The following is a 24,609-nucleotide window of genomic DNA, read 5'->3' as shown; positions in this document are numbered from 1 at the left end:
ATCTCAGACCCCATAGGGAGCATCACCTCGGGCATTGCCACAGATGTGGTGGCACCAACTCAGCACAGCCGTGGCACCCCAGACAGCTCCCCCTGTGCCCTGCCCCGCCCCCAGCCGTCCCCCCGCATGGTCAGCAGGGATCGCTGCCCCAGCCCCGCGCTCCCCCCTGTCTAGAAGCGGCCTGTTTTCTGTCCCTTATCGCTCTCCGTCGAAAGCCGGCGCTCGGCGGGCCGGAAGCGGGAGGCGCGCGGCGCTCTGTGACCCCTCCTCGCCGCAGGGGGGCGCTCAGGTAACCGGCCAAGATGGCGGCGGCCGAGGCGGAGCGGCCGTGCCTGACGGACCTGCCGGGAGAGCTGCTGGAGCTCATCCTGTGCTGCGACGTGCTGGGCGCCGCCGACATCGGGCGGGTAGCGTGCACCTGCCGCCGGCTGAGGGAAACCTGCCAGCCCCGCGGCAAGGTGTGGCGGGAGCGCTTCCGCCTCAGGTGGGCAGCGCGGGGCGGGGGGCGCCGGGCGGGCCGTGACGGCGGGACGGGTCTGGGTGTGCGGCCTGCGGCCAGCGAGGGACAACCGGCGGGAATCCGTGATGGAACTCCGGGCTGCTTTGCTGCTTCGGGGCTCGGTTCGCCCCGCAGGCCGCTGTGGGATGTTAAGTGTTTAATTTAGATGGTTCGTGTCAAGGGGCTGTGAGAGGAAAGGGGCGGAGGGGAGTGTGATAAGACAGGGGGAGTGGTGATAAGACGAGGGGAGTAGCGTCAGGCTGAAAGAGGGGAGTTTTAGGTTGAGCATAAAGCAGGAGTGCTTTACAATATGAGTGCTGGGGCTCTGTGAGGCTGCCTGCACAGGTGGATGTCCTATCCCTGCTGATGGACAGTCACCTGAGCAGCTGTGGGTGTCCCTGTTACAGTGCTGGAGGCCTTTAAAAGTCCCTTCGGACTCATTAGGTCCTCTGTTCCCCCCCATTCCTGAAGCAAACTTGAACGTTTTTGTACAAAGGTTCAGATCCACCAGCTGGAATGGAGTGTGGAGGTGATCAGCACGTGCTGCTGCCCTTGGATAGCAGACTCATCATTGGATGGCTGTGAAGAGGAAAGTGACCTCGGGGTGTTGGTTGATGCTCAGCTGAAGATGAGCCAGCAGTGTGCCCAGGTGGCCATGAAGGCAAGCACCACCCTGGCCTGCATTAGAAATAGTGTGGCCAGCAGGAGCAGGGAGGTGATCGTCCCCCTGTGCTCAGCACTGGTGAGGCCACACCTTGAGTGCTGTGTTCAGTTTTGGGCCCCTCACTACAGGAAAGACACTGAGGCTCTGGAATGCCCAGAGAAGGGCAACGAAAGTGGTGAGGGGTCTGGAGCACAAATGTTATGAGGAGCGGCTGAGGGAGCTGGGATTGTTCAGTGTGGAGAAGAGGAGGCTCAGGGGAGACCTCATTGCACTGTACAACTTCCTGAGGGCTGTGATGAGGAGGAGTTTGGCCTCTTCTCCCAGGCGACAAACAGGACTCAAAGAGATGGCTGCATGTTGTACCAGAGGAGGTTTAGGTTGGACACAAGGAAGAACTTTTTCTCTCAGAGAGTGGTCAGGCACTGCAATGGCTGCTCAGGGATGTGGTGGAGTCGCCGTCCCTGGCAGTGCTCAAGAGGCGCCTGGATGAGGAGCTGTGAGATGTGGTTTAGTGCTTGTGGTAGTGATGGTGATGGGAGGACGGTTGGGCTAGATGACCTTGCAGGTCCTTTCCAACCTTATGATTCTATGACCTGCTGGCAGTTGTTGGCACATTAGCCTTGCTGTCCCAGCTGGCTTCCATCTCACATGATTACATTTTATCTTCCTAAAACCATTGATGCAATTTCAACCCCCCCAAATCCTTCTTTCTTCTCCTTTTGTCGTTGTTATTTCAGTGATAGATGACCAGCTAGGGATCCATCAGGAGAAAGGTTACGGCGTAATGTGGGGCTGTTTGGTTAGTCTTTGACTTTGTGTAGCTGCAGTGCAGTGTGGTTTTATGATTAACTGGTAGTAACAGACCTGCTGTGTGTGGATGAACACATCAGTGCCTTCTGGTCCACTGCTAAAAATTGTTCTACAGGAGTAGTGATGTAAAAAACAAACAGTACATAAACAGATGTGAGCATTTGAGTCCTGAGTTAAGCTTCTGCAGTCTTCTTTTAGAGGGAAAAATGTAGGGTTGTTTTTATTGTGTGTTTGTTTTTAATGTGTGTGTACATGGACTCATTTCTTCTGTTAACGTTGAAGTGCAAAGTCATCCAGCTGGCATTATTTGACTTCAGAGCTCTCTGCTCCCCTCCAGTAGATGCTGCCACCAGCAAGGGTAATAGAAGGAGCTTGATTTTTGTACATCCTTTTAATTAGGTCCACAAGGGTAGGAGGGAGAATGGAGGACAGCGAGTTTTTGCTGTTAGGTGACAGGTTAGCTTTAATGTGATGCATTTTTAGAATGGCAAGCTTTCTTTTATTATAAAACTCAGCATCTATTTTGCTGATGTGATACTTGTATTTATATTGGAAAGCTCCAGAGGGAATTGCAGAAGTGTTTAGCATATTAAATATCCAAATACCTGGGTTATGATCATTTTTAAGATTTCCTGTTAACATTTGCTGTTCGTAGGCTGCAGGAGAGCTTACTTTTAAAATGTCCATCAGTATTCAGTTGAAATCCTTTGTGTTTATGCTTTGATGCTTGAATCGATCACTGGATTAATTTGTACAATTACATTTAAGGCTGCATTATGTCTTGGCAGTATCTCAGCTCCTCAAGTCTTGTGATTACAATAAGCAGCATTTTACAGTCCTGGGAGCTATCAGTGATGCTGAAACACCAACAGCCCATTTACTTCTGTCTTGCTGTACAGGTGGCCATCGCTACTGAAGTACTACAGCCACACAGACAGTGTCAGCTGGCTTGAAGAATACAAAGCACGGCACAATGCTGGCCTAGAAGCCCAGAGAATTGTAGCTTCCTTCTCCAAAAGGTTCTTCTCAGAGCATGTAAGTCACGTGGAATAGCCCAGCTCCTTGGGAGCACTTTCTGGCCCTCTGTCTTTCCTCTATCTCCTTTTCTTCTCTGCTGTCGGAAAATTCTGACTGCCTCACCTGATGTAAGAATGCCAGGCCAGCAGCCAAAATGAGAGAGATGGTCCAAAATCCAAAGGTGCAGATTGCAGGAGTCCAAAACACGCCCTGCAGGTTGTGTGCTCTGCAGTTGCTGAGTCTCACTGTGGCTTGAAAAGCTCTTTGCACATTGCTGCATGTTCAGAGCCCTGGGAACTCAGCGACTTCTGAAGGACTGATAGCTGCCCCCTGCGTGCCACAGCCTGTGTGTTTATCTCCCTGCAAGGGTTTGTTCTCCTGGGAGTTGTCAGGAGTTATTTGAAAGAGGGTCAAATGCACATTAGGTTCAGTGAGTTGAAAGCATGTTGTTTGAGTTCCTGGCCTAACCGTGACACCAGGACGCCTTTCTGTCTTGTGTCAAAAGTAGGAATTTAGTCTCTCAGAGAGATTTATCTGCATGCAGACCAATGGTTGTTCCACTGTCTGTTGGCTGCTTGGGTTTTGTCTAGCTGTACAATTTGGGTGAACCTGGAATTCTGTGATGTAGCCATAACTAAGCCTGATCTTAAAAGCTCCTGCTGGAGCCGGTCAGTGGCCACTCCTCACAAGCTGTTTTGTAAATGCTTTGTGTCCCAGTACAGAGTTCCCCCACAATAAAGGAGACTCACATTGCAATCTTCTATCTGATTTCATGCAAATGCTGACACTTGGGTTTTCACCCCAAGAGAAAGGCCGGGGTGCATGTAGGGTATCAGGAGGTGCATGTGTCCAAACTGTTTGTTTTGATCTGCTTCACTGTATTTGCAGCAGCCTGACATTCTACAGTGGAGAAATGTGTGTCCAGGCATTACCTGAGTGCAGGGGCTCCTGGCTTCCTGCAGCTTCAGTCATGTATGCAAAGCTGTTGGGGCTGTTATTCAGCAGTAACCAAACGTTTAAAAACTGGGGCTACCTTCTAGAGAGGGCTTCCTTCCTGACACAGAACTGCAGGGAGGAGACTTTCCACCAAGTTCTGCTAGATCCAGTGGAGTGCCCACTAAGATAGGTGTAATAGGAATTGCATTTCCCTTTTTATTTTCCCAGGAAAAAGTTGATTCAAACTTAAAATTGCTTTTAGCTTGGGCCCAGTCTGCATAGGACTGCATCTGGTGTGCTTGGGCTGGTCCATACAGCTCTGCAGGAGCCCTGAATGCTGGAACAGTTAGCTCAGCTTGCTCTAGGGTGCTCCTTAATTTATCAGTGGATCTTCATAATGAATCAGTGGAGTGGAGGCCATGAGCAGCCAGCTCTCTGAGCTGAATATTCCCTAGATCTTAAATGATGTTTAAAAAATCAAACAAAATTGGTTTTGAAACATTCTATGAAATAACATCCTTTGGGAAAGAATCTCCTGTGCTCTGCATAATTCAGCACCTCATTTTACAGGTTCCCTGTGATGGATTCAGTGACATTGAGACTCTTGGGTGCCCGAGTCACTTCTTTGAGGATGAGCTGATGTGTATCCTTAACATGGAAGGCAGGTAAGGAAGAGCAGGAGGGTTTAGGAGTGCAGGGCTTTTCTCCTTTCACTGGCTGAAGGAGAACGGCGCCGTGGTGAAGGCCTGATGTCAGCTTCTGCCCTTCTGTAAGCTGGCATCCCCAGACTTGCTGGGGCTGGGAGTATTGCCTTGCAGTTAGTTTCAGAATGCATTTCATATTCCCAGGAGGAAGCCACATAAACCATTCCACAAGGAGATCCTCTGGCTTTTGTTGCTTGCTGGCTTCTCTGCACATTCATACATTCCACAGACCTTCTCTTCTGCAGTGGTTTTGTTCTGAGGAGTTCTCATCCCCACCTTCCTTTTTTTTGTTATGTTTTCATTTCAACTCGGGTCACTTTGCTGCCCTGAATGGCAGGCTGGCCCCACAGCACAGCAGGGAGCAGAGATGTGCAGTGTGCATTGCCACTGTGAAGCCCTGCATCAGAAAATCACAACTTTTTTGTGTTTTTAACCTTTTCTTGTTGCCTTTCTTAGCTGTAGTAACTACATACGATTTTTAGCCCCAAATAAACAGCTGAGCTTAATTGAGCTGCTGCAGAATTTGCTGTTCTGTAAATTATTTAGACAGGTGAAATGAAACTTGTAGTTCATTTCTGCCTGGGTGTTCTCATTACGGTGATCAGCACTGAGCAAGATGAATAAGTTGCTGGTTTACTTGAAGGTTTTTCTGCTGGGAGCATACAAAGCACGCTGGTTTTGCTGTGATACAAAGCAGCAATAGATTTGCCTTAATGGGCTCTAATAGCCTTGATTAAAGGGGCTGTTAGTGGAGCTTGGAAAAAACAAAACCGGCACCACAATCATCTCATTTTTTTTTTTTTCTGCTTTTTCACATCCATTTTATTACCTTCTCTATTTGAACTGGGACTAAACATCTCTCATCTGACAACTGGTTAAAAAGCTTTTGAGCTTTTGCACGGGCCAAATGCTTCTCTGTAAAGCAGAGTTGATGCTAATTACACCCTGATTAAGCTGTGGTTGTTGCCATTCAGGAGCATTAGGCTAAATCATTTCTCTGGACGATAGCCCAGTAAAACAGTCGTCCCTTTTGAGCATCCTGATTTATTGGAAGAGGGTGAAATGTTGGGAGGTTTGATTGTCCTGTTCAGCCGGATGGCTGAGACTGATTTGACCTGCAATCTGAAGAGAGAAAACAGGTGGGGAAGGAGTTTCTTTGCTAAAGGAGGAGGCTGGACTTGTTTTATAAACATGGCAGGGGTGCAGCCTGGGCTGAACCCTCCCTGGTTTCCTGGGGAGAAGGCAGGGCTGTGTGCCATTGCTGACTGGTGTAGAAGTGCTTGGAAGCCCTGGGTGGCACATCACTGAAGGCCAGCCGTTGCTTTGCTGTGTGGTTTGGATGCCTCCAAGTTGGCCTGTCTTGCTTCAGGTGACCTCTGCAAACCTTACCAGGATAACAGGCGGCTCTGTCTCTGCTTCTGGGCCACTCTGCCTTCACTTGCTAATTTCAAAAGTGGAGAGATTTTACTATGAAAGCTGTAAGGTTTTGGGCACTGTCATCTCCAGGCCAGCTGCTGATCCCTTCCAGCCTTTTCCAACTATCAGGGATGTTTTCTCTGGCAATTACTTTTCTCAATACTACTGCACATACCTTCCTGTTCCTCATCAGTGTTTCTTGTTGGTGAGAGGATATTTTAACGTTGCATTCTGGAAGGATTTAGAGTCAGAGGATAATGTTTTATGCACTGTATCTTCTCAAAATGCCATCCTAGTGGCTGGGTGAAAGTGGGAGATGATAATAGGGGCAATGTGTTGTAAGCTGTGTTTCTTCTGCTGATGAATTTCTACCTCTTTGGAGACTGGCATCATCAGTCTTGTTTAAAAGATGGGTGTGTAAAATTTAGATTTGCCCTCATTAGAAAAGTTAAATCAGATGCTGGTGCACAAAGTGCCTGTTCAGGGCAATACAACTTTTTGTATTTGAATGTGCAGGAAAGGTCTCACCTGGAAGTACTATGCAAAGAAAATTCTATACTTCCTACGGCAGCAAAACATATTGAAGAATCTGAAGGAGTATCTGCAGCGCCCTGCTGAGCAGCAGTCGTTCCTGGAGGGTAAGTCCTTGCCACCAGTCCCACACAGAGCACTGAACAGCTTCCCATTGCTGTTGTTTCGCTGGGAGAGAGGCTTCTCTGCTTATGTTTCACTTAGAGACAAATCAGAATTAAGATTGGGTTTTTGAGGTGTGGATGGAAGTGTGGTGGTGCGGTGGGAAGCTCGTGCACACTAATGAGGAAAGGGAAGGAAAGGCTGCGCTGCAGCTCGAGCCTTGGTTTGTTGGCTTATGCTCTGCCTTAAGCTTTCTGTGGAGAAAACCATCTTTGGAAGGAGGTGAAACGTGTCACTGTCTGAAGAAGAGGCCCTTGCTCTTCATGTCACCTCAGAACATCACAGCAGAGTTGCTGTAGCACCAAACGTGGTTCTTGGTGGTGCTGGAACAGCTTGAGGGAGGGACCGTGCCAGGGCAAGAAGGAGAAGCCAAAGATGGCCTTTTTTGGAAGGTAGTTAACTGTGACTTAATCATGAGAGCCATGAATACAAGTGCTTGTCTGCCATGCAGGTGCAGTTACAGTGCTGACAAATAGACTTCTGGGAAGCTTTACCTGGTCAGAATGGGAAGCACTAGGGAGAGAAGATGTTAAGATTCTGCAGCTTGAATACAAGCCTGTTGTGGAGGTGCTAGTGAAGCACTATGAAGCTGAAGGAGGTGTGATCAGTACAAAATCCTTGCACTTAAATACGGTTGATTCCAAAAGTTGAGCAATTTGGAGCTTTGGGAAGAGTGTTCTTGATTGATAAGATGACAAGGAGAAGATTCTGCAAAGGGCTGTTCTTTTTTTTTGGCAGAAGTTTGACAGAAGAGTTTTGGGCAGCAGACAAATGAAAATCTCGTCAGTTGTAGTGGATTTCTGACATGAAGATGGAAAGCGGGCATGGGAAGATGAATGTAGCAGAGAGGGATCAATGAGCAAGAATGATGACAAGTGAGGATGTGGCTGGAAGAAATCAGAACTGATGTAGAGTGAAGCTGGGGCTGTGTGGGGCTCAGAGTGAGGAGCATTATGAGCTGGGAGGGTGCCAGCGAGACAGGAGTTGGCTGGTTGAGCAAGGCTGGTCCATCAGCTACCTGCTCTGTGTGCAAATGGATGCTTTTCCTTTCAGGATGGCAGGTTGAGGTCTGCTGACGTTAATGGTGTTTATCACTGTCAGCTCTGTTCTTTGCCTTTTGTGATGAATCCCATATACAAACCTGAGCTTGAAGAAGAAAGCTGATGTGTCCTGCTGCAATTGCTTGCTGTATGCCATAGGCCTGGAACTTTGAGTAGCTCAAACCAAGCCAAGAGAAAACTCAAGTTCTGTTTCTTATGTAGTTTGTTTTTTCCAGGTGCTGTTTTGATTGACCAGTATTGCAATCCTCTGTCAGACATCTGCTTAAAGGGCGTCCAGGCGCAGGTGGACGAGATCACAGACAAAGTGCGCAAGGCGCTCCGGGCCAAAAACCCAAGGCACCCCAGCGTGGCTTCCAAGGCAGGTACTGTACAGAAATGTTTGCCTGCAGAGCCTTTCCTCAGCTCTCTATAGGCAGGTGAGGTGAAACAGCTGTTGAATTATTGCAGCTTCAAGTGTTGCCGTTCCTCACCTTGCTGAAGCGTTCTGACATTTGCTTCAACCTCTGTCGAGGCAACAGCTGTTTGTTCAACCCCAGAAACTCGGTTAGCCCAGGGTTGGCTGTCCGTGTGAGGCTGTTCAGGCAAAAAGGATTGGTTAATTGGAGGCAGGATTGCTTTTCCCCATGGAAGTCCCTGAAGTCTTGCGTAGTCGAGACGCGTGCGGCTCAGCCATGGCACAGGGCGTCAGCCTTCTTTCTCTGCACGTCTGAGAAAGCAGCAATAGAAGAGGTTTGTGCCCACGGTCAGGCAGAATGCTCCTCCTTTCATAAGGAGTTTTATAAGCATTAGTCTAATCTGTCTTTCAAAGAGAGAATGAGGGGTCTGTCTCTCTGTATACCTCCAGTCTCTTGGCTACTTGAATCTGCATCTTGTGTTCCCAGAACATACAAGAATTTTGGTGTGAAGTTCAGTACGTAAAAGTGAAGTACACTTGTGTTCTTATTGCTCTGTGTGCTTTTAGGAGAGATCCTGATTCCAGAAGTGGAGCTTCAGCGGCAGGTACTTGATGCTATGAACTGTGTCCTATACGAGCAGTTAAAATACAAAGGAAATGAACTGGATTACTATAATTCCCTGAATTCATACATTCATCAGGTATGTCTTAGGTAAAAACTAGAGGACTGCAGGGCTGGATGGGCTCTCTGTGGTGTTTGATTTGTCTAAGTGTAACCAGACGAGCAATTCTTCTCTGGAGTTGTTTGCTGTAAGATGAATATGTCATGTTCTGGTGCTTATTCTGCCAAGTTGGTGTGAAATCAAGCCTTGGTGTTCGTTTTGTTTTTCTTCATACCCCTTGCATTTTTGTCCCTCAGGTTTTGATCCGCAGAACAGGAATTCCTATCAGTTTGTCTGTGCTGTATTTAACAATTGCCAGGCAGCTGGGAGTCAAACTTGAGCCAGTCAACTTCCCTAGTCACTTTCTGCTGCGATGGTGTCAAGGAAAAGAAGGGTAAGTGATCTGCTGGGCTTCAGAGTTTTATCCTCAGTTATAAGTGCCAGGAGTTTGCAGTTACAGACCTACACCAGAATGCTCAGGTGTTTTCCATCCTAATTACAAGATGTAAGGAAGTAAAGATGAGCTCTAAGGAAGCTTTCTCAGATCTCAGCTCTGCCTTTGCTGAATAGCAGCATTACCTGTGTGTGACACAGCGGTAGCCACGAAGTAATGATTCTCTTGACAAGGTTACAGAAAGCTGAGAAGAAGGAAGAAGGTGCTGATTTCACATAACCCTTGACGCAGAGCAGCTTCTAGAGGCCATTGCTGCTTAATTCTCGATTCTCTGGGTCAGTGCAGCACACACCAACCAGGTCATGGTCAATTTAAAGAACTCTGTATTTTCTGCAGGACGTTGGCAGTCCAGCTCAGAGCAGTGGTTTTGTGTGCATACATACAGCCCCCCTTTTGGCACTAGGCTTAGCTGCCACCTTGTGCTCTCTGCCACACGTTGCAGTGCAGCATCATGCCGTAGCCTGGCAGTCAGTACAGCAAATCTGAACGTATCTGAAGGAAGCAGCTGATGTGACGGAGTGAAAATGACCTCCTAGTTTCTGTGTCTTTTCCCATGTATGTTTAGCTGAAGAGGAAACTAGGAAGAGAAGGCAGCAGGTAATCTCTCTTTAGGAGGGAGCTGGGGGGTGAATGCCACTCGGAGCTTTAAGAATAATGAAAGTGCTGTCAGGAGAACAGAAAGAGGAAATCCTGCTTTACCGTGAGACCCATCTTAACATCCTGGTGTCTTGCTAGAAGCACAGATATCTTTGACTACACCTACATTGATGCCTTTGGGAAGGGGAAGCAGCTGACGGTGAAGGAGTGCGAGTACCTCATAGGGCACCACGTGACAGAGGAGTTCTATGGGGTGGTGACTTCAAAGGAGGTCCTGCAGCGTATGGTGGGAAATCTCCTCAACCTGGGCAAGCGGTGAGTTGTCGTGGGGCCTGGGGGAGAGGGAGCCCCGCTGTGCTGCCTGTGCTGTGCTTGTGTGTCTCTGTGCTGCTGTGAGAGCTTTACGTGGCATCGCTCGCAGTGGGCGGCCTTGAAAGCTCTGGGTGTCACATCGCAGCCCCTGGAGGCTTTTAATCATCCGTAGCAGCACGGTGTGGAAGCAGGAATATTCAGTGAGGCCGTTCTCACTGGAGGGAATGGAGAGATTTTGTTTTCTCCTGTGTGTAAAGCAGACAGGAGCTGTTCTCTGTAGAGCAGACCTTCGTTTTGACCATGTATGTGTCACCCAAGGGCTGTGAGCAGTTACAAAGGGACTGTCTGAGCATGCAGAAACCTGGTTTTATGTTCACGTGTCCCTGGTGACCCAAACAGCACTGGGCAGAAATCGCAGAGGAGAGGGGTGTAATTTAGCAAGGGGAACAAAAGGAAGTTTCCAAAGGTAAGGACTTGGAGAATGAATTCCCTGAGCAGGGTTATTTGGCCAAGCAGGTAAAAGGGGAGGGTAAAGGCCAACGTCCAGCTGTGTAGCTTTTCTTCTGAGCAGGCTGTTGGATGGATGTGTGCCAGCCCGGAGTCACTTGCTGAGTGAGCACACCGACCTGTAGCATCGTTTTTGGTGACTATCCCTGTAAACCAGAGCACGAGGGGTAGGAATTGAAGAGCTAGCCTTACAATTGAGTTTCTTTTTTGCTGGCAGAGAAAGCACTGATCAGTCTTATCAACTCTTGAGAGACTCGTTGGATCTGTACCTGGCCATGTATCCGGACAATGTGCAGCATCTAATGCTCCAGGCTAGGTTATACTTCCACCTGGGAATCTGGCCAGAAAAGGTACCTCGCCACTCGGTCGTGTGTTTTCTGGTAGGCTAAGCATAATTAACACCAGTCCATTGATTTTTTTGGTTTTTTTTTTTTTAGACTACATCAGCTTGCATTACAGTCTGCTACAAGTTGTTTCTGTAATAAACACAACTGAACCAGTTATCACATTTCAGAGAATCAATTCCTGCTACGTGAAGCAGGGAAGGAGGATGATTCTTGTTTGCCCTGGGGGAGAATTGTATGCAGCCTCAGGTCTGAGTCGTAGATGATGATTTAATGCCAGAGTCTGATGGTTTGTCCTAGCACCAATACTTTGGACTTGGAGCTGTGAGTTACTGAAGAGTTCTGCTTGGTGTGCCTCCTTTGTGGTGGTGGTGCTGGAACTTTTGCAGGACTGGTATAAAAGGAGCAATTACTTTGTCAGGAAACGTGCAGGAAATTATCTTTTACAAACAGCCAGCCCTGTTCTCTGAAACCTTACTTACACCATCAGTGACTTGTAAAGAAGCAACGTGGAGAGGATCCCACGGACAGGAATTTTAATGCCATCTTCAGCCCTGAGGGATCCTGTGACTGGGAGACAGGTGGCACAGCAGTGTTCCTGCTGGTACCTCGCTGCAGCTAGGAGGACTTCCTTAAGCAAAACTGCCTGTGCTGCCTTAGTGAATATCAGCTGCTTGGGCAGAGCCTGTGCTGTGTGTGAGCGTCAGGTGTGAGGAGGAGGTAGAAGTATTGCTGGGCAGCTGAGCAGGAGGCACAGTTCTCTCCTCCACATTAACTGAGGCATACGATTGCTGAAGAGAGAAGGTGCCTTCCTTTTGAGGAATGCATTGTGCTAAGCTGCCTGTTCCTACCTTATGGCAACGAGTTTTAGGGTTCCCACAGGAAAAGCAGCCCTGACAGAGAAGCTGTGCACAGGGGGGCTGCCTGAGCTGAGAAGGCAAGCACGCAGTGCAGGTAGATCATCTCCTTTCCAGCACTCAGCTGCGTGTCTGTGGTGTTTAAGGAGTTGCACCCTGCTGCCCTTAGGACAGACAGCAACCCCCAGATGCTGACTTTTACCTGCAACCTCCCTGCACCACGTTGCCAGATGGAATGACAGCATCCAGCTGTTGTTTTCCTGTGGTGTCCTCGTGGATCCCATCCTTCCAGGCTATCATACAGGACTGTAGTTAGAGAACCCCGGAGCTCTGACAAAGCAGGACGTACCAGATTTCATAGAGGTCTGTCAGGTTTTGTAAGAACTGATACCAAATCTTCCAAGTCAAGCAGAGCTGCCCGGAATGTTGTCTGAAATTTGCCCAGAGATGCTGTGGGTGCCCCATCTCTGGAGGCATTGACAGCCAGGCTGATGGGGCCCTGAGCAGCCTGGTGGTGCTGCTGGCAGCCCTTTAAGGCCCCCTCCAACCTGAGCTGTTCTGTGAGAAATAAAAGTGTTGAGAATCTGTGGCAGCTGCAGTCACCACGCTGAGCCTTTCCCTGTCTGTGAGGTTTTTCCATTTGCACATCATTCTTCAGGCAGTGAGATGCCAGCCAGCAATTTCAGGTGGCTGAGAAGCCCCAGTGCTGCTTCTTCTCATACCTGAGGCCTCGTCTGTTTTCCTGAATAAACTTTTTTCCCCCCCACCATTCATGCTAAGTAGCCAGAGCTGGAAATTTTGGCCGACAAGCCTTGATCACTTTGCCAGGGGTGTCAGATTTTGGGGTTGATGTTGGGACTGACGTATCTGCCTTTTTCCAACCTGTTTAGACAACATTTTTAAGATGGAGATGCAGGAAGGCAGAGCACAGCTTGCATTGCCTGTCTCTAGCAAAGCTGGTGCAGCTGTTGTGCCCTGGTGCTGCGATAGCGTGCCAGTAGGCTGCTGTGTTGGATTTACTTTGTAAAGTCAGTGCCCTTCAGTCACAGTGAGCCAAGCAGATTCTCTGTCTGCTGTTCACTGTTTCATGAGTACAGCATTGCACACATTGCTGCGTTTTCCTTCTGGGATGAAGAACTGTTTACAATCTTTGTCCTCAACTATAGCAGAAGTGATCTGGAATGGCTTCAGAGTTAGGAGGCGAGCAGCAGAACCCTCTTAGCATGTCAGGAGCTTTGCAGCACTGCCCCGTGATTGCAGGGCGTGCTGCTGCCTTTTGTGACTTAGTTTTAAGGAGTTACTCTGCTCAACAGCGCCCTGCCTTGGAAGTGAGCATCTGTACAAGCAGAGGATCGAGCTGTTTGCAGTGGCTGCAGGCTGAGTGTGAGGAGCTTGGGGCTGTGCAGGTAGAGCACAGGTCTGCAGTCCTGTGTGGAGAACGTAGTGAAGCACATGTGGGGCACTGAGAGCCAGCTAAATTGAGAGAGAGCGTGTGTGTGACTGCCCTAGAGGCCTGCTCTGAACGCTTTGATGTTTTGCTTGCTGAAGGTTCTGGACATCCTGCAGCACATCCAGGCTCTGGACCCATCGCAGCACGGGGCTGTGGGGTACCTGGTGCAGCACACCCTGGAGCACATCGAGCGTCGGAAGGAGGAGGTGGGACCTGAGGTGAAGCACCGTTCAGATGAGAAGCACAAAGAGGTCTGCTTCTCAATTGGGCTGATCATGAAACACAAGAGGTGAGCTCTGCGGGGGATTCCCTGCGCTGTAAGCACGAGTGCAGAAGTGTTTGTGCTGGCAGTAATGAGACGTGGTTCTGGCAGCCCAGGAGACACCTGGAGCTGAGGGTGCCTGGCACGTGTGCCTGCGCTGCGTGTCTTCTCAGGGAAGTGGGAGCAGATCTGTCCTGTCTGCTCCTTCAGAGAGCAGCACTGCTGCTCCTGTGTGCTGGGGAGGTTTGTGAGGTGCTGTGTGAGTCATCGTGTGGCACAGATAGCATTTCCACAGTGCAGAGCTCTTGAAGAAACATCAGTAATCAGTTAATGAGGAACTGTGGAACAGAATCGATTTCCAAAGAGATGAGGTTCCTAAGACAGCTTATGAATCTTGTGCTGGGCTGTTATTACCTCTTCTCCTGCACTGCACAGAGCCTTTGTGTTCCTGCCTGTACAGCTCTGCCAGAATGACAAGCTAGCTCTGTTTCTTCAGCCATTTCTCCATCTTAGCAAGACGTCTGGAGCTTATTTTAAGAGCGTCAGCAGTGCTGGTTGTGGTATCACAGTCATATAAATGCTCTGAAAATAGTGCTGGCTTTGTTTCTGGCAGTTCAGTACGAGGACTGCCACGTCTGTGTATGTGAACAGAGGGTGGTTGTTTCCTTCCCTGTTCCCAGTTTCCTGCTCTCCTGCTTGTTGACATCCCAGTCTCTTTCCCATCCTCATTCTTACTTGAATCTGCCTTTCCTTTGTCCTCAGCTGTTTGTCACTCCTGGTCACTTCCCCCCTCTCAAAACACCAAGTGCACACCAGTCTTTTGTGTTGATTTTGCTCTCTTTGCTCTCACCTGCTCACAGAAACCCTCCGTCCCATTTGTGCTGCATTGGCCTTGGTGAAAAGAGTTGGCTGTGAAGTTTTCTCAGTCTTTGCCATGAATTCTCTTTCATCAGGTATGGCTACAACTGTGTGATTTATGGCTGGGACCCTGCCTGCATGATGGGACACGAATGGATCCGGAATATGAATGTGCACAGCCTCCCCCACGGCCCCCACCAGCCCTTCTACAACGTGCTGGTGGAAGATGGCTCTTGCAGATACGCTGCTCAAGGTGAGCAGGAGCCTCCTGTGCTTGCTGTTCAGAGGTGCAGAGAGAGCAAGAAGGTGCTGAAGGGAACAACTCTCAAGCAGCAGGCAGGAAGCGTGAGTTATAATTGAAATAGGAAGGAAAATGATGTTGAATTGGTGGCAGGTTTCTTGCTGTCTGTGAAACCAGTGCTGCCAGGATTGAGTGCGAATCCACTTCCTTGACATCTCCTACTGCCATAGAAGCAAGTCCGTGTTGGACACCATTGATTTTCAACTTCTTTCTGAAGTTTGAAATTCTGTAGGCAGCTCTCAGTGAGATCACAGCCATGCTTTGAGCAGGACCTGGAAATCCAGTGGGGGCACGTGGGGCTCATCAGGGCTGGGCTGTGAGCTGCTGTGCGGGAGGCTGGGTGCCCAGATGTGGGGAGCGCAGGCAGCGTGGACCCAGTGCCACCCCTGGGAGGAATGGGACTGAAGTGAGCGTTCCTTCAGAAGGTGTAGGGGGAAAAATCCCCAACAGCTCTGTCTTCGTAGGTTTAAAATGCAGGTGTTCCTCATATGCGTTGCAGCCCTTAGAATGATTTGGCCTCGTTAAGAGTCTTTAAAATACAGATGTTGTGTACCATAGATTCATCTTAAAACGTGCTCCTCAGCCACAATTAACCTGGTAATCACCTGCAGTGCTTCTGGAGTTGAGTCATCTCTCAGGGTTGTTTTTTTCCCCTCTAATTGTTGATAAACAAGTATAATGAGCTCTGAGTACAGCAGATTCCCGAGCACAGCACTGCCTGAGCTGCAGGTTGGTGCTGTTGTCTGCAGACAGGGGAGGCCGGGCTTTGTCCCTGCTGAGCTCTGGCTGCTGTCTGAGGTACAGCTGCGTTGCCCTCTGTGCGTGCTGAGAGCTGCCTGCTTGCTGTCCTGCAGAGAACCTGGAGCACAACTCGGAGCCTCGGGAGATTCCTCACCCCGACATCGGCCGCTATTTCTCAGAGTTCTCTGGCACTCACTACCTGGCCAACGCCGAGCTGGAGCTGCGCTACCCGGAGGACCTGGAGCTGACGTGCAGCACGGTGCAGAAGATCTACAGCAAGGAGTGAACGCCAGCAGCGACCCGAGGACGGAAGCAGACCGGAGTGCAGCTTTACCCTCTTTGCAAGACTTGCCCGGGGGGCGAGTTTGGTGACAATCCTTTGGCTTGATGCACTGAAAACTGCATTCAACCTCGTAAGCGGTGCTATAGAATCTTTCTGTTGCCTGCCTGCCCGTTCTGGCCCGCAGGGACGCTGTGGTGAGGAGCCCAGGCTGAGGGTCTCGCAGGGCTGGTGGTGCTGAGCAGCGTGCTGTCCTGTGGAAGATCTGCCATGAGCTGGTGCTGTGCTTGTCCTGCCTAGAAGGCCGGCACCGTGAGATCCCTGGCGTGGAAGAACCCCGTCTTCCAGAGAAGTTGCTTGTCCTTACCGTGTTGTGGGCTTTTGTTTTGGTTGGTTTTGGTTTTTTTTTTCTTTTCTTAATCTGTGTCTCATGCAGGTGGTAGTTTTTAAAGCCTGTAACGTTCCACTCTGTCTTCTCCAGTCTGAATTTGTGGTCAGCTTCTGCTTCACCTCCATGTTCTGGTTGTTCACAGATCCGTTCCCATGCTGCCCATCCTCACAGGCCTGGGGCAGAGCCCTGCCAGCAGCAAGGCTTCCAGGGGCGCAGCGCCGTTGGCTGCCGCAAGCTCTGCTCATGCAGCAGAGCAGCTGCTGCTCCCTCTCCCCGTCCTCACCCTGCCTCTGAGCACTGTGCCACTGAGCAACCTCAGCCTGCCTCCCATCCCACATTGCTGTGAGCTCACAGCCGTCACCACTGCTGCGCTGTGCTCCTGTCGGTGCCCTGCAGCACAGCAGGGTGAGGACTGGGACGTGGCCAACCTCGGACACAGCCAGCCAGGCCCTGCAGCAGAGATGCTGATTCCTGCAGCTTGAGGCCCTTTGCCTGCTGTCAGAAGATGCTGGATGTGGCTGGGGGCACTTTCCCTGCCCTTCTGGGCGCTGGGTGTTTAGCAGCTCCATGCACGTGAGTTTCAGCACAACCTGAAGGCCCGAACAGCATCTACAGAAGGGGTTTTCCTCTGCATTAGCAGGATGCAGAACAGCAAAGTGTTCTCGTGCATGCAGAGCTGCACGGCTTGGTGGTTGGTGAAGCAGAGCCTGCGGGCTGCAGCCAGCGCTGCTCTCCGTGTTTGCTTTTAATCCAAGCTTTAGAGCAGAGCAATAGATGCTGCCTGCAGGTGGAGGCTCTTAAAGCACTTGGGGAATGGCCACAGGAAATCTCACACCCCTCCTCCTCTTGCCAGAGCGCTTGACCTGCTGCATGCCCTCCTGCTCACGTGTGACAAACAAACACCGAACGTCCTTTTCCCCGCGGTGCTCCGCAGCGCTGAGTGCTGGAGGCGGTGCCGAGGCCGAAGTAAAAGTGTCTTTCAACGTGTGTGTGCTGATGTCAGCTCTAAGGGGGGGGGGGAGGAGGGGGGCAAAAAATCCTATAGCGATAAAGGAGGGGATGGGATGGGATGGGATGGGATGGGATGGGATGGGATGGGATGGGATGGGATGGGATGGGAGCGGTGCCCGCCCCCTCCTCGCTGCGCCGTCCCGGGGCGGTGCTGCCGGTGCCGGTTGGGCGGAGCGCTCCCCTCCCGCAGCGCTGCCGGCGGCGCGGTTCCCTGTGCGCACAGCGGCGGCGGGGCGATGGGCTCGGCGCAGTCCGTGCCCCCCGAGATGCGGGCGCTGGCGGAGCGCACCGGCTGTGAGTAGCGCAGTAGGGGGGGGGGTTACCGGGAGGGGGGGCATCGCCGTGGGCTGGGAGGCGGTTGGCTGATTCCCGGTCCCGGCGGCGCCCCGCTGCTCGGATCTGGTAGGAAGGACCGCCTCCAAAAAGTCCCACGGAGAAGAAAGGTCGGGGCCGGAGGGGACGCAGCTCTGTGAGCGCGCATAGCGGGACCCCCGGGCTGCAGCCGCTGCTTCCCATCTCCCCTGTCCACCCCCCCAGGAAAACACCCGCAGTCCAACAGCCGTAGGTGGAGGGCAGCCCCAACGCCCCTTCATTTCAGCGCTGACGGACTCCTGGGGTTGATGTGGGACGCTGGGGGAGCTCGGAGCGCTGCCCCGTGCCGGGTTTGGGGAGAAAAAAGGGGAGAACGGCTCTTTTGGCATCGTGCTGCGGGAGATGCGGGGCTGACCCTCGAGCAGCCCGCGGGGCATCGCGGGTCCAATCGCACTGTGGCTGCGATCCCCTCTGAGCATCATCAGGGATTTGGGTTTGCAGTCACCGCAACAGCAGCATCCCGGGGGTGGGATGGGGGGTGGTTGGGGGCTTCACCGTCACCGCAGAGCGACCCCGGAGCCCCCAGTGCTGCCCACGGGGAGCTGAGAGGCAGCACAGCGCCTGTGTGGGGCACTGTGAGCGCTCGGATCGATGCGGCGCAGGGTTCAGGGCTGGGAAACGGCAGTAACTAAAGGAGCCGTTAATTAAACATCATAAAAGAGAAAGGGAGACGGAGCAGCAGCGAGCGCGGACCGTTGCTGTGCTCGTTCCGTTACCCACGTGCGGCGGCGACGGGGCGCCCCCGATGCGTCCCCGCGTGTCCCCTCACCTCTCGCTCTCCCCCCGCAGTCACCTCGGAGCAGATCGAGCAGCTCCATCGGCGCTTCAAGCAGCTGAGCCACAACAGGAAGACCATCCGGTACGGGCTGTCCGCTGGTGGGGTCGGGTTGCAGGGGAGGGGGAGGGAGGAGGAAGGCAGCAGCGATCCCTGGGCTCACGTCCAGGAGCATCGCACAGAGCTCCGTGCGCCGGGGACCCAAACCCTGGGCACAAGCATCACCCACTGATACACGGCGCTGCTCGCTGCCACTCTGAACCGGGGCAAAAGCTCACAATGGGGCAAAACCCTTTTCTTGTGGTGGCGTCGGAAGGATGGGCCGGGATTTCTGCCTGCAGCGTTCCCTCCCCTCCCGCCCTCTCTGCCTTGTTCTGTGCAGCAAAGAGGACTTCGACACCATCCCCGACCTCGAGTTCAACCCCATCAGGGCCCGAATCGTTCACGCCTTCTTCGACAAGCGGTAAGTGCAGCCCCGAGGGGGGGAGCATAGAATCACAGCGTGGTTGAGATGGAAGAGACCTTACAGCCCCCAGCCCCTGCCCTGGGCTGGTTGCTCTCACCAGCTCAGGCTGCCCAGTGCCCATCCGTAGCCATGAGCACCGCTGGGGATGGAGCACCCACAGCCCCCTGTGCAGCCTGGGCTGCGTGAAGGTTGGGCAGAGCTCTGGCCATGAGGGTTGAGCCAGAGCCAGGCTGGGAATGAGGGAAATCGGAGCTGAGCTCTGGGGAAACGCTGGCGCCGTGCTGAGCAGCCCTGGAGCTGCACGGTGCCCATAGGGAGGGCAGGTTGGGGCATTGCAGCCGCCATCCCCAGCAGCTCTGCTGCCATCAGGAACCTGCGGAAGGCGCCGGCCGGGCTGGCAGAGGAGATCAACTTCGAGGACTTCCTGACCATCATGTCCTACTTCAGACCCATCGAGATGGACATGGATGAGGAGCGGCTGGAGAGCTTCCGCAAGGAGAAGCTCAAATGTGAGGCGGTGCCGCAGGGCAGCGGGGCTCCGGGGGGCCGCACGCTGACCCCGCATCCCCTTCTCATCCCTCCCAGTCCTCTTCCACATGTACGACGCCGACTACGACGGGATCATCACGCTGCAGGAGTACAAAAACGTAACGTATGGCGGCAGTGGGGGCCTCCTCCTCCCCGCCGCCGCCTCGCCGCCCACCGCAGCCCCCGCTGCCCCGCAGGTTCTGGATGAGCTGATGTCTGGGAATCCCCACCTGGAGAAGGAGTCGCTGCGTGCCATCGCGGAGGGGGCCATGCTGGAGGCGGCCAGCGCGTGCATGGCCCGCACGGTGCGAGTTCACACGGGGGGCACAGAGGGGCTGGAAGGGGCCGTGGGTGCAGCTGCGAGGGTTCGTCTCCCGCTGTGCGCAGGGCCCGGATGAGGTGTACGAAGGCATCACCTTCGAGGATTTCCTGAAGGTTGGTGCCTCGCTCTGCTCCCCGCTGCCTGCCAGCACCCGGCCCTGCTCACCCCTTCCCTGCAGGTGTGGAAGGGGATCGACATCGAGACCAAAATGCACGTCCGCTTCCTCACCATGGAGGCCATCGCTCACTGCTACTGACCAGGAGCAGGACGGAGGCTTCCCAGCACCACAAGGCCTCGTTCCGCTCTCTAGAACCGTAAGAGGTATTTTACCTGTAATAAAAGGTATTTCTGTTTTTACTCTTTGCTGAGAAATGCTCCAGCTGCTGCCCGGTGCCTGATGGAGCTCCGTGTGAAGTTACGGCACCGTCTGCCTGACTGCACATCAACCCCAGATCTGCCACTGTGAGCAGAGCCACAGCACGGCTGGGATGGGGACAGCGGGGACACAGAGGGGCTGGAAGACACAAATGGGGGCACAGGGACACTGGGAGTGGTGGGTAAGGGGGCACCACAGGGACATAGGGATGCAGGGACGTGGGGGAGGAGGGATTGGGGGATGCAGGAATGTAGGGCCATGGGGACACAGGGCCATAGGGGGGACAGAGACTGGGGGACACAGGGACACAAGGACTGGGGGATGCAGGAGGAAAGGGTCATGGGGACACAGGGATGTGGGATCTGGGGACCCAGGAACGCAGGTTCCTGGCTGCTTGTGGCTGCCACCCCCACACGTTCCCACTGGAAACGGAGACAACACTGCATTTACAGCACTAATAACCGGAGGCTCGAGGCAGATCTCTGTCTCTAAGGCAGCCCGAGCCAGGAGGGAGGGAGCTGGAGAAAAGGGCAGTGGTTATTTTTAGAAAAGCTGGAAAAAAAAGTGTTTGTTTCTGTCTTACAAATCCATTCCCCTTATGCCACGGCGCTGCCCCCCACCCAGCAGTGGGGCACAGCAGCAGTGGGGCCCGGTGAGCTCCCCAGCCCCAGGGCTCAGGCGCGGGCTCCTTCCCTATGGGGACAGCACAGAGATGCTGCAGCACCGCACGGTGCCCCGGCAGGAGCTGTGTGCTGTCCTTCTCTCCTGAGAACTGCAGCACAGCACTGCATTGCTGCAAGGCTGAGGGGAAAAAAAAGCCCAACCTGCAGCCGCCGTTGCCTCTCCAGGACGTTTTCTTGGAGCATCAGCACTTCCCGCTCAGAGCTACTGGCAGCGGGCTGCACTGCAGCCAGCCCTACAGAGGATGCACGCAGTCACGGCTGCATGTGCTGCACCGGTGAGAACCCACCAAAGTGGGACAGCAGCCCTTTGCAGAAACAAAAATGCAGCTCCATCACAGCGCTCTCTGGCTGGGTGCCCTCGTTTGCATCAGGGATGCTGGCTGAACACACGGTGCTGCTGTTCACACCGAACCAAGCGCAGTGACGGAGCGGCAGCCTGCGAGGACCAGCCCACCCCAACCCACCACCAGGAGCTGCAGCCGAGGGGAAGGGGAATCCTCCTCCACTGGAGGGGACCCCACATCCTCCCAAGACCGCATGGCTCGGTCCCCAAGTCCATGACCACCAGCCCCACTGCTCCAAGCCCATCTTCTAGCAGCACAGCGACTGCTGCAGCTGTCAGGGCACAGCGCAGAGGGACGGATGTGTCCTTGTCACCACAGTGCAGAAAGAGAGGGGAAGTGGCTGCCCGGAAAAGGTCCTGACATGCACTGGCATGAGGCAACTTATCTGCTGCTGCTGGCAGAGGCAGATGGAGAAAGAACAAAGCTGCCCCGAGATAATGAGGGCGAGATAAGGAAGGTCAGCCTCCTAACGAGCCAAGGACACTGAGTGAGACGAGGCAGGGGGTGACAACCCTGAGGTGAGCAGAACAACAAAAGACAGCAGCTCTGTGCTCAGCCACAGGGCTCGAGCAACCCCAGAACTTACTGTGCCCTAACAGCTGTCACTTGCTGGACAGCTTTCATCCAAATTCTTCTCTGCTTCATGGACGCTTCTCTGCAACGTCAGTGCAGTCACCAACGCACTGCAGCCAGTTGGTCCCTCTGCTCACTAAAGCAACATGTAGCTCTGCAGCACGGACAGTCAGCAGCCCAAGTCCCAGCCAGCTGAGGACAGCCTCTGGTGCTGTTAGAGTGCTCAGCATGGGGACTGCCTCATGCTAACCTGACATGTGATGGGCCGTGGTTTCAGTTCACCCCAATAGACTCGGGAACAAAAGCCACAAACCACGCACATACACATAAAGAATCAGAAAATATTTAATTTAGAATTGTAGAGAATTAAAAAAATAATTTGCTTTAAAACCATTGCTATGTGTGTGACTTGCTGTGGGTTTCCAGTCATCCAGGCCGGACACGGCCAACATTCATCTCCTCATCAGCCCCATCATCTTCAGTGCCCCTGCCTGTTTCTGGACACATCCCGATGCACTCAAACAGCAGCTCATCATTAGGAAAGCAGTGCCAGACACATGGGCTCAGCAAGGTGCTTTCTCCAAATCCCATTTTTCCTCCCCCAGGAAAGGCACCTGCAGGCCGTGCCCTCCTTGCTGCTCTCTCCCATCTCAGCAGTTTGCCATCAGGATTCCTGCCTCCCGAGCAGCCCATGCCCTCTGCCAGGATGGGATCTGCAGCATTCCTCCCACAAGCAGCAGGACAGAACACTTCCGTTCACATCAAAGCGCACAGTTCCCCCTCATCCTCCAGTCTCCCTGCTCCTCTGCAGAGGATCTCTGGACCCTTGCACAACACGCTCTAGCAATCAGCTTGAGGGCAGCCCTGCTCTGCTGTGGTTCACAGCCCCATGTTTTCAGCTAAAGCTCAGTGCTTCCCACCTGCAACCAACAAGTCCTGCTGGTGCTCAGCCCCTCCGAGTCGCCCTTCTGCCTTCAGCCTCTCATGTGGCAGAGTGCTGAGCCAGGTGAGTTAGCTAGATGTGGTCGTAAGGCACTGCAAGGCTGATGTTGTAGTTGTAACCCATCACCTCGTCGTAGGAAGAGCGGCAGATGGGGAGGACGCTCTCCACAGCCAGCTGGTCCACAGAGAACTCGTAGGCATAGATGATCCCACGATGCCTGTATGAAATACATCCAAGACAGCACAGCATTGTAACTTCACTGTGTATTTCAGCAGGGATAACTGTCAGAGGTTACCTGAAAAGTCCAACATTCAATGCTTCAGAAGACGAACATCAAAGCTCGTCTTTTCTGCACTGGGGCTGTTTGTGCAGATGCAAGAGGAGAAGATTCTCTTCTGCCCCCCTCCAGGGACCCCCCAACCCCTGCCAACACACTGCATTGCCTTACAGACAGGTTCAGAGACGTAGCTGTTGTCTGCTGGAACACTGCTCACCCACTGGAGTGGGAGAAGGTAAGCACACCGCAGTTTGTCAGTTCCATCAGACACACTAATGCCCATAAATACCCAAATCTGCAGCTTAAGTACCAGCAGTTTTTCTTGAGGAGGAGACATCATCGCTAATATTTGAAGTAAGGGAAAGACTGCATTCTCTGACTTGCTTCAGAGGCCTTTATATTCACACCTTAATCACGAAATGCTTTTTTTCCTGTGCTCAGAAGTACGCAGAGAGCCAAAATTCATCAACACTTTTGAAAGGCTTCTCTGCGTTTTTTTTCCAAACACGCTTGGTCTCTGTTTGTGCTCTGGATGATGACTCAAGTGCATATGGAGCCGTTTTTAAAGGCAGTGTCACGCCGTGCTGCAGATCCCAGCCCTCAGAGCTGCGCTCACCTGCGGTGTGCAGTGAGGTCGTCGTCCATGATGCTGGCACCGCGGGGCGTTTTCTCATCAGGGATGTTGGCAGTGATGAGGCTGTGAGAGTTAAACCACACATAGCGCACCGGATGCCTGGAAAACAACCCCCAAGCGCAGTATTAAATGAGAACTCATCCAGCTCAGGGCCCCCCTCCAGCCAGGGGATCGGAGGCTGCGCCTTTGGCTCCTCCCCGCCTGGCGGCGCCGGATGAACGCAGCCTTTAGCACCACCTAGCGGACGGCTGCCGCAATGCACGCGGCGGTGCTGTGGCACCACCCGAACCTGGCAGCGGGGCCAAGGCCAGCAGCAGCGAGGCGCACGGAGGAGCTGGTTGCTCCCCAAGGGATCACAGCACTCCCTCTCCACAGCAGGGAGTGAGGGCTGATGCAGAGATGCCCTATGCAGCACATGTGAAGAGGGCTGGGCTTTCCTTCCCCCTAGCTGGTGAATCGGCTGACCCTGAACCAAGCAGGGCTAACAGCAGTAAAGACTGCTCATCTCCACCACCATAACCTTCCTCCTGCCCTCTCCCCTACCTCTGCCCTTGCCTTCCATTCACAGCACGGGTTACAGACACGGATAACAACCTCAGCATCTCTCCTCTACGAAGGCCTTTTGACTGAAGCATTCCTTTCCAAGTCCTACATAGATTGAACAGTATTTAAGCTCATGGTTTCACTTTGAGTACATCTCCCCTCCACCTCAGAGCTCAGCAGATCTGCACTGCCTGCCCTTCTTGGCATGCTCATTAGTGCTGCCCCAGAGGATAATCAATGCAGTATTGTCCTTAATGCACCGACTGCATCACACTGGGCTTTATAACTCACAGGGTCAAAAGAGAAGGAGATAGCTGCTATTAATTAACGACAACTCCCACTTGAACTTCTCCGACTGTAAATCTCTCATATCACCTCTGTGGGGGAGAAGCATTAATAAAATAACATCAGCATGTATTTGGGATGTATCTGTTCATTTGACTGAGAACAGTGCATCAGCTGGAACAGGTTGCCAAGGAGGCTGTGGATGCCCCATCCCTGCAGGCATTCAAGGCCAGGCTGGATGTGGCTCTGGGCAGCCTGGGCTGCGGG

At 52.7% G+C, this 24,609-nt stretch overlaps 3 protein-coding genes across 11 annotated transcripts in view; 2 read left to right on the top strand and 1 right to left on the bottom strand.

The window, feature by feature from the left end:
* The first annotated feature begins 276 nt into the window (after window positions 1-276).
* Window positions 277-16,285, top strand: FBXO21 (F-box protein 21). 2 transcript variants are annotated; one of them, XM_052689429.1, is made up of 12 exons: window positions 277-484; window positions 2,873-3,008; window positions 4,497-4,591; window positions 6,563-6,684; window positions 8,016-8,162; window positions 8,762-8,895; window positions 9,114-9,250; window positions 10,049-10,222; window positions 10,944-11,076; window positions 13,476-13,666; window positions 14,593-14,750; window positions 15,653-16,285. In XM_052689429.1, exons 1-12 carry the CDS (start codon window positions 303-305, stop codon window positions 15,823-15,825), a joined length of 1,782 nt encoding a protein of 593 aa, XP_052545389.1. In that variant the 5' UTR covers window positions 277-302; the 3' UTR covers window positions 15,826-16,285. The 2 variants fall into 2 exon arrangements, with proteins under 2 accessions (XP_052545389.1, XP_052545388.1); XM_052689428.1 differs by having other exon boundaries at window positions 278-484; window positions 10,046-10,222.
* Window positions 16,286-17,373: 1,088 nt separating this feature from the next.
* On the top strand, window positions 17,374-22,039 carry TESC (tescalcin). Of its 6 annotated transcripts, none has more exons than XR_008208229.1 (9): window positions 17,374-17,515; window positions 18,383-18,452; window positions 18,751-18,831; window positions 19,204-19,343; window positions 19,420-19,481; window positions 19,560-19,667; window positions 19,750-20,005; window positions 20,909-21,605; window positions 21,687-22,039. XR_008208229.1 is itself a non-coding variant. In XM_052689430.1 (8 exons), exons 1-8 carry the CDS (start codon window positions 17,458-17,460, stop codon window positions 21,445-21,447), a joined length of 1,314 nt encoding a protein of 437 aa, XP_052545390.1. In that variant the 5' UTR covers window positions 17,374-17,457; the 3' UTR covers window positions 21,448-22,039. The 6 variants fall into 6 exon arrangements, 4 of the variants coding, with proteins under 4 accessions (XP_052545390.1, XP_052545392.1, XP_052545391.1 ...); XR_008208230.1 differs by lacking the exon at window positions 21,687-22,039 and having other exon boundaries at window positions 17,377-17,515; window positions 19,750-19,797; window positions 19,863-20,005; window positions 20,909-21,028; XM_052689430.1 differs by having other exon boundaries at window positions 20,909-22,039.
* The window catches only part of FBXW8 (F-box and WD repeat domain containing 8), a 45,621-nt gene continuing 42,999 nt past the window's right edge, over window positions 21,988-24,609 (bottom strand). Inside the window, exons 10-11 of one of the 3 annotated variants that reach the window (XM_052689426.1) lie at window positions 23,497-23,613; window positions 21,988-22,820 (exon numbers count right to left, since the gene is read on the bottom strand). In XM_052689426.1, the coding sequence (XP_052545386.1) occupies window positions 22,676-22,820; window positions 23,497-23,613 (262 nt within the window). In that variant the 3' untranslated portion in view covers window positions 21,988-22,675. Of the gene's footprint in view, window positions 22,899-23,496; window positions 23,614-24,609 lie in introns of all 3 variants that reach the window. The other 2 variants (XR_008208228.1, XM_052689427.1) reach the window with 2 other exon arrangements.

This window comes from Tympanuchus pallidicinctus, unplaced genomic scaffold, assembly GCF_026119805.1.
Source record: "Tympanuchus pallidicinctus isolate F22 unplaced genomic scaffold, pur_lepc_1.0 scaffold25, whole genome shotgun sequence".
Taxonomy (NCBI): Eukaryota; Metazoa; Chordata; class Aves; order Galliformes; family Phasianidae; genus Tympanuchus; species Tympanuchus pallidicinctus.
The sequence above is the reverse complement of the archived record's forward strand: the minus strand, read 5'-3'. Positions and strand labels throughout refer to the sequence as shown.

Excerpts from the sequence above, each read along its gene's own strand:
- FBXO21 (XM_052689428.1), top strand. The coding sequence starts at position 303 with ATGGCGGCGGCCGAGGCGGAGCGGCCGTGCCTGACGGACCTGCCGGGA. Across the intron at positions 3,009-4,496 it reads AAAGGTTCTTCTCAGAGCAT|GTTCCCTGTGATGGATTCAG; the intron begins GTAAGTCACGTG and ends CTCATTTTACAG. Across the intron at positions 4,592-6,562 it reads ATCCTTAACATGGAAGGCAG|GAAAGGTCTCACCTGGAAGT; the intron begins GTAAGGAAGAGC and ends TTGAATGTGCAG.
- TESC (XM_052689430.1), top strand. The coding sequence starts at position 17,458 with ATGGGCTCGGCGCAGTCCGTGCCCCCCGAGATGCGGGCGCTGGCGGAG. Across the intron at positions 17,516-18,382 it reads GCTGGCGGAGCGCACCGGCT|TCACCTCGGAGCAGATCGAG; the intron begins GTGAGTAGCGCA and ends CTCCCCCCGCAG. Across the intron at positions 20,006-20,908 it reads GCTCTCTAGAACCGTAAGAG|GACGTTTTCTTGGAGCATCA; the intron begins GTATTTTACCTG and ends TTGCCTCTCCAG.